Raw genomic sequence first — 7,596 nt, 5'->3', positions numbered from 1 at the left:
ATCACTCGCGAACAAGACCCCGAGATACTTGAACTCCTCCACTTGCGGCAGGCACCTCCACATTGACTTCTATTTCATTTAGAAATATTAAATCATAAATAGCTTCACAGTGTCATTTCTTTTCCTAAAACAGGCTCCAGCAATACTAGTCTGTGTACATGGAGCAGACTGACGTCTGATCACAATCAGTTCTACGCATATTAGTTGTTGTTGTTTGAGAAAAAACAAAGGTGAACACTTTAATCCTTCTTTGCAATAATCTGATTTGTATTTCTCGAGTTGTAAGCCGCAGTCAAACCCAACCTCTACTCTACTTGGAAATAAGACTGACATCCATCTGTCCACCATTCTGTTTTTTGCACAGTACCACGATCAGCTTTAATCAGAGGTGAGGTTTGGGTTTCAACCCTGTTTGCTGGAAACTGTGACAAAGTTCCCAACACTGGTCCTAATAGTTTCATTACTAAAAGATTTTTCAAAAGGACAGAAAAACACAACAATTAAAGAAGAGATGGATGAAAGGAGGGCAGTCTACTGCTGGAGGCCAGACGGCTCTCTTTCTCTGCCTGTTTAATACCTCCAACACACACACACAAACACACACACTCACAGTTAATAACTGTATTCCAGATCAGCAGTAATCATCTTGACATCTTTGACCTCTGTGGGACTTTGTCCTTCTCTGTTCTCTTTCCCTCCATCAGTCCTGCACTAATCCCCTGTGGAGTACAGACACATATGGTCCTCATGACCCCCTCTGTCTCTATTGCTGACTCTCGGTCTGACTGTCAATCAATAGGTTCAGACATTCCTAGGCCTTCTATGGTGATAAACTACAAAGAACAAAGAGTATATTCAAGAAACCTTCTATTAAATATTAAATAATTTATTGGCAATTTTCTATTTTACATTATGAGTTACAGACATGCAAAGATGTGTTTTGTGAGTGAACAGACTTCCCTTGGGTGTTGCATAAGAAAGGGTGTAAAAACCTGCTAAATTAAACGTCTACGACAGCTGCCTGCTGTGGTGATCCCGCGAGATTAGCGTAGGTATTATAAAATAGGTGGAAACGAGATCAGTGAAAGGGAAAGAAAGAAAGCACAACAGAAGTCAGATTATGTGTGAACAGACGATTCAGCTGTATCCACACAGGGAGCGATTCACAGTGATGTGTGACAAGAGACCGCAGACAGTCAATCTGACATTTGGTGACTTCACGAGACTACAAGTGAATGAAACCTCGGCAACTGTTAATACAAGTCCGACATTTTTTTACTCTTCGAACTCCACATTATATGTTATGGCCTTTGGCCTTTACCAAAGTATGGCTTTTATTGTGAAAAATCCCGTTGCTGACAATGGTTGTTCTTAAAAATTCATCGAAAGAACCACATTTTTACAGCAGTTCACTGGTAGCAGCAGATTACAGCTGCAATATTAAATTTGAACAGATACTCCACCTCTTCGTCAGTTTTAATTCCAACTCTGTTTTTCACTTTTTTGCAAGGAAAAAGAAATCAAGTACTATCCATTTGTGGCAGCAGTCAGGAAGTGTGTGCTAAAAGCATTTTTGTAACCAGAGGAGCCAGAAACATCTGCTTATCCTCTCACTAATTTTGCCTCAGGATGGAGGGCTCTGAGTTTGCGTCTGTGACTCGGTGTCCCAGTTCTTCCCTTGGTTCCTCTTCCTGTTCCTTTCCGCCATCACCACAGCGGCCACCACAGTGACAAGGACAGTGACAGTGATGACGAGTACAGTAGCGGTCTCAGCCACGCAGAGTTGGCTGTCTACCCAGGCCAACGAAGCCCCCATCAGCTGCGGAGGGTCCTGGCACGTCACGTTGCGGTAGTCGTCAATGTGGAGGTGCCGGACGTGTAGGATCTTACTGAAAACACGATGCAGCTCACAGTCACAGCTCCAAGGGTTCCCTGGCAGGGAAAGAAGGAAGGCAGGTATACAGAGTTCAATTAAACAAAGAATGCAAACCTTAAAATTGTGTGTCAGAGTGTTGAGTCAGAACTTGATTGTAGAAGAGGGGGTGTTGATCAACATCATCTATTTTATACTGCATGATAATCAGTCCAAAAGTTTTAAACATATTTCAGTCTGTTCCGTCAGTTTCTGACATGGAGAAAAATGAATGAAATAAAATTAAAGTATTTCTGCAGACCTGACAGCTGTATGTGTGTTGCTGTTGTATGAAGGCTGATGAAGGTCTTAAATTTGAGGTTATGCAGGTTGTTTCCCTCCAGATCAAGAACAGCCAGGCTGTACAGAGGTGCCAGGGCATCTGTATCTATGTGAGAGATGTTGTTGTTGCTCAGCTGGAGTACCTAGGAAGACAGACCAACAGGTACTAATTAGAAAGGCAGACATACAGAATAATGAAGTCATCAAAAATGGTGTGCCACAGGGATCTGTTTTTGAGCCACTTCTTCTTACAATAATTAGACAATTCTTCCAAAGCAGCACATTAAAGTGTGCATTAATAGGTAGAGATATCATAGTACTTTATACTTTTTAACTAATGATATATTTCAAACTTATCATTATTCAGTGTACCAAAACACTAGCTGTCTTACATACAGATGAATTAAGACCTGAAATAAGATTCATTTACATTATTATCCTTTTTAGAGGCTAAATCTACAACAGTCCACAATCAAAAACAAAACAAAACAACAACTTTGAGGTACCTCTTTATTTACCCGTTTAAAAAATAAAAGTCTGTTCACCTCCAGTCCAGGCAGCATGTCCAGGCTCCCATGCTGCACCACAGTCAGTTTGTTGTTGTGTAGATAGAGTTGTCTGAGCCGGGAGAGGCCTCTGAACACGCCGGGGCCAACAGACACCAGTTTGTTATAACTCAGGTCCAGCTTTTCCATGTTGTCCAGAAACTCCAGGCTGGCAGCAGAGAGAGACAACGAAAGCGTGAGACAGTGAGAAGATACTGTGAGAGACAGGCAGAGAGAAGCTCTGTGCTGAATGCTGCTGTCTTCAACTGTATTCGCATGGCATGCAAAGAGAGGCATGCATAAGACAGCTCCTGGTCTTTTGGATCACTTTAAACATATTCCTGTTAAGCCAGACGATAAACAGAAATATGGAAGCTGATGGAGTGAGATGGAGTTTCACGGCACTCTGATGACCCACAGATAGCCATGTACCTGTATCCAGATAGATAATGCAAGTTGTTGTGCTCCAGTCGCAGTTCTTTGAGAGCAGGCAGACTGGATGAGAAGTCCACAGGGAGAGTTTTTAATTTGTTCCAACTGAGATCCAGTTTCTCCAGAAAGGACAATGAGAAAAATGCCTATTCAAAGACAAAAAGCATCAATTACTTGTGCTGTTTCAACTTTCCTACTGTCAGGGACCTGGGTCCTCAGACCCAGGGTCCATGAGCAGTTTTGAACTTGTTTATTTGTTGCTGTGTGTACCGTGGTGCTTGTGCCCCTGGTTTCACTTTGTATTGTGTATGTGTGTGCGTGTGTGTGATGTCCTGGTTTTCCTGGACCACCAGGCCTAGTGGGTGTGTCCTGTTGGGAGGCTGGCCACACCCGAGGAGGAGTAACACACACACCTGCAGCTGATAAGGATCGTTAGGGGAGCTACATAGCAGTGTGGCTGAGTGCTTCTCAACGCTGGATCGTTGAGTGACTTCACGTTAGTCTCTTTGTCAGTTAGAGAAGGTTAGTCTGCCGCAATTGTGGTGTGTTCTGACAGCTGCCTTTTTGTTATTCCCCAGGTGGAGTGTGGAGTTGAGAGGGCAGTGAGCACGGGGTACTCGAACACTGCCGAGCGCAGACACACTGGGCACTACTCTGGGAAGAGGACACAGCACGGAGTCGGGAATGCACTGTGTCAGTTTACTTCACTGTAAATAAACGCACTGCTTTGCATCGAAGAGCCCTGCATTTGGGTTCTAATTTCCCCACATCCCCACGGTCTGCCAGCGCGACCGTGACAGATTCAGTTTTTATATGACATATCAGTGACTGGCAGTGATGTAGTGGTAAACAGATTTCCTTGCAGTCCATGTCTCTCCTTTCTCGTTTCTCATTTCTGTTATTTTCTGTAAATGTGTTTTTTAAATATAAACTATTATTTTTTATATATACAAGTCGATTTCTATACAAATACAAAGTTGCAATTTATTTTCTATCTATCTGTGAGCTGCAGACAGACAGTCAGTCACAGGCAAAGAGGCAGGGTACATCCTGGACCAGCACCAGCCTGTTTCAGAGCTTTCACTTAGACACAGACAACCACCCACACTCACATTCACACCTAATGCCAATTTGGGATCTCCAGTTAAGCTAACATACTTGCCTTTGGCCTGTGGGAGGAAGCCAGAGTAACCGGAGAGAAGCCAACCCAACCCTGGAGTGTTTTCCATGCTTGTGCTAATTTGCTTTAGTTATATATTAAATCTCTAAAATACATCTTCGTATTATCCTTACAACTGTAATTGTGCAACATTTTCAGATGCATAAATAGTTTTTCCACCACTTTGTTCTTACCTGTGGTTGGATTTCCTCTATCTGGCCGTTGGTGAGCACCAGCACCCGCAAGGACCACAGTCCTTTGAAGGCTTGAGTGCCTATCACACTCAGATTGTTTCTTCCTAGCTCCAGCAGCCACGTGCTGTGCGGGAGGCCCCTGGGAACGTGCTCAAACCCACGGTCGCGGCAGTCCACCAGGTCAGCATGCTCATAACAAATGCACTTGTGTGGACACAACTTTGAGCACTGAACACATGGGAGAAGGGACTGCGGGGAGTAAATGGCAAGAAGGAAGAAGAGATGTGTCGAGGAAAGAAGATTCATATTTCCCAGGACAGCTGAAGGAGGGTCAGGAGATTTTAAGAAGCAGAAAGCTCACTGAAGGGCGGGAGTTTAATTCTGCTGTTCTTTTTCCCAAACCTCGCAGTCCATGTCAAAGCAGCCAAAGTAACTGGCAATAGAAAGAAACAGAAAATATTTTCTATATCAGAATATAATACTATACTCAGTATTAATAATAGTGTAGTCTTCACTGGCTCGCTGTTAAATCCAGAAATGAATTCCTTTTCTTTAACTGATATAGCTTACAGATATCTGTGAGCTTCATGAAACAAACCCCCTGATCCAGCTCTCCCTTATTCATGCTGTAATCAGCTCAGGCTGCTGTGGAGAAGCACTCCGAGAGCACAAACCTCCACCAAGGTAGCTCAGTGTCTGGACAGCATTTACTTTTAAGGGAATTGTATTGTTTTTTATATATAAGCATTATGTAGGATCAATAGATAATATGTGCTGATTTGTAAATAACTGGACATGAATAACTTGAGAGTGCCTAGTTACTATATTTGTAACTGATAACCTGATAATGCTTTCTTTTCAGCAAAAATTTCTCCGTCTTTACCCCTTTCAGTAGAATTTTTTTGCTTTTCACCACTTTTCAGCAAAAAATTTCTGCTTCTTCACCTGTTTTCTGCAAAATTTTCAGTTTCTTCATCGCCATACAAGTTTTTGCAATTTTTTAACTTTTTCAGCTTTTTTCAGCAGACATCTTACGCGTTAAGGCATCCACACAGCATTTTCGCAGGAAATGCAAATTTTTCTAGTGTGATACTGAGAATCCCTGTGTATCCCTATATGCCTGTATGTGGTCAATTCATATAGTGGCAGTAGGAAGCATAGTTTTAAAAGCTCTATATTATCATCAGCTGTACCAATGTACCTGCACATGTGATGTGACAATAAAAGTGATTTGATTTGATTTGATTATTGTCGCTTTGGCGTTAGGATCAGTCTGTTGACCTTGAAGGAGAGTTTAAAGGTCAAATGTGACATGATAGTTCAAATTTTTATACAGTATTTACTATATATCGATAACATATTATATATATGTTGATAATTCACACCAAACTTGTAAGAATCATAGTTTCTAAGGCTTTTTGCCAATTTTCCAGCCAATAAATCACTGAGTTCACTTTCACCCTATCCGCAGGTTTTATTAAAGATAGAATAACACGCACACATGCAAACAGTACCAAAGAAATTATGGCTTTTGTGGAAGTAGTAAGCTATATTTATAAAGCACCTTTAAGAATATAGGGGCGAGAAAAAAGAGAACTGTAACAGAGTGAATTTAAAAAAGAGAAGCAAATGTAAAGTTGCACACAAAAACTTACGAGTTTTATCTGGTTTTTTGTTTGTTTGTTTGGGTTCCTACTTGTCCTGACAGAAATTTTTGGATCATTAGCTGTTAATTGTTCCACTGTACTCATCAGTATACTGTACAGTTTATTATATCAATTCTGCCTCCTGCAAATGAAGGCACAGTTTATGACAGTTGAATTTGTATGCTTAGAAATTAAAACAATGAGCATAAAAGTTCTGAAAAGCTACGACATTATAAACATGACTTTCTTCATTTTTTCTTTAAATCTCCAAAGGACAGTTTTACCTAACAGGCTGTAGGACTACAGGGATACGTCTTTATCTCGTCTCTCCATGCCTCATCCAGATATAGCTGCATAATCAGATCATGAATGAATTCAGCCAGTCTGATGAAACTGCTATTTTTTTACTGTATCAATTTTTATTTTATTTGTTAGCATGTAGTTTTCTAATGCTTATTTTGGAAAAAACAATCTCCAAAATAAAACATTTTCCATGGTAAAAAATAAGAAAATAAAGACAGCGAACAAAGAGGATCAATAAAGTTAAAGTTTAACAAGTGGGATATTTTTTATCAGTTATTTTTACGATGGACACCTGACTCACCCCTTCTGCTGCTGAAGAACCAAAATATATCCATGCTAGCACCTCAACTTCTACATGCCCTCGGCTTTGATGGATGATGCTGAGACAACAGACAGAGGAAGGAAGGAGCGAGAGAACCAAAGACAGGACGACGATGATGCAGTCAGCTGCGTTAATAATCCTCTAATCCTCTCCAATCGCCAAACGCTTTCTCTCTCTCACTGAACTCGTCTGATGTTTGTCATGGTGTTTCTCTCTGTCCACCCTCCCTCTGGTTTCCTAGGCATCGCTCCATCTGTCCCTTTTACCGACTTAAATATTATATAAAGACTTTTAACATTTTGAGAATATCGCATGTGTGTCTCTGTGTATATTTTTGTGTGTTACTTTATCAAGTAAGTAAAGAAGCACACAAGTAAGGATAAGTACAGCTTTAACTACCAAAATTCACTTAGGCTATTTATTAATTAATTATTACTTTAATACAAAGAGTGAGCTGTTTCTCCAGCTTCTTTAGCTAGCAATGCTAGTGACTACTTGCAAATTTAGCAATTTAGCCCCTATTAGCATCAATATAAAAACTGATAAGAACTTCTAGAAATTGTTGCAGTCATTCATTCTTATACTAGATAAATTAGAGAGGAGAAGTACAACATGTTAATTTACTTAAGGCTCATAAATCAGAGAGGAAAACTCTGGAGGTCTACAAGGTTCATTTCCTGGGCCTTGCAAGACAGATGCAGCTTACAGTTCTGAAAAGACAAGCCTTTGCAGAAGCTCCTTAAACTGCCAGGGCCAACTCCTGTGGATATAAAAATAGTTAAGATTGTAAAAACGTCTATC

At 40.7% G+C, this 7,596-nt stretch overlaps 1 protein-coding gene across 1 annotated transcript; it reads right to left on the bottom strand.

Annotated features, from left to right (window-relative positions):
* Positions 1 to 895: 895 nt before the first annotated feature.
* On the bottom strand, positions 896 to 6,912 carry LOC102204173 (insulin-like growth factor-binding protein complex acid labile subunit). Its single transcript, XM_005750850.1, has 6 exons — positions 6,775 to 6,912; positions 4,525 to 4,957; positions 3,172 to 3,317; positions 2,740 to 2,908; positions 2,175 to 2,337; positions 896 to 1,932 (listed from the first exon to the last, which is right to left on the bottom strand). Exons 2-6 carry the CDS (start codon positions 4,828 to 4,830, stop codon positions 1,625 to 1,627), a joined length of 1,092 nt encoding a protein of 363 aa, XP_005750907.1. The 5' UTR covers positions 4,831 to 4,957; positions 6,775 to 6,912; the 3' UTR covers positions 896 to 1,624.
* Between the last annotated feature and the right edge of the window lie 684 nt (positions 6,913 to 7,596).

The sequence above is a fragment of the Pundamilia nyererei genome, unplaced genomic scaffold, assembly GCF_000239375.1.
Source record: "Pundamilia nyererei isolate P.nyererei 1_Seehausen unplaced genomic scaffold, PunNye1.0 scaffold00290, whole genome shotgun sequence".
In the NCBI taxonomy this organism is placed as follows: domain Eukaryota; kingdom Metazoa; phylum Chordata; class Actinopteri; order Cichliformes; family Cichlidae; genus Pundamilia; species Pundamilia nyererei.
This window is presented reverse-complemented; position numbering and strand designations above follow the sequence as displayed.

Excerpts from the sequence above, each read along its gene's own strand:
- LOC102204173 (XM_005750850.1), bottom strand. The coding sequence starts at position 4,830 with ATGAATCTTCTTTCCTCGACACATCTCTTCTTCCTTCTTGCCATTTAC. Across the intron at positions 2,909-3,171 it reads CATTATCTATCTGGATACAG|CCTGGAGTTTCTGGACAACA; the intron begins GTACATGGCTAT and ends CTCTGCTGCCAG. Across the intron at positions 2,338-2,739 it reads ACATGCTGCCTGGACTGGAG|GTACTCCAGCTGAGCAACAA; the intron begins GTGAACAGACTT and ends CTGTCTTCCTAG.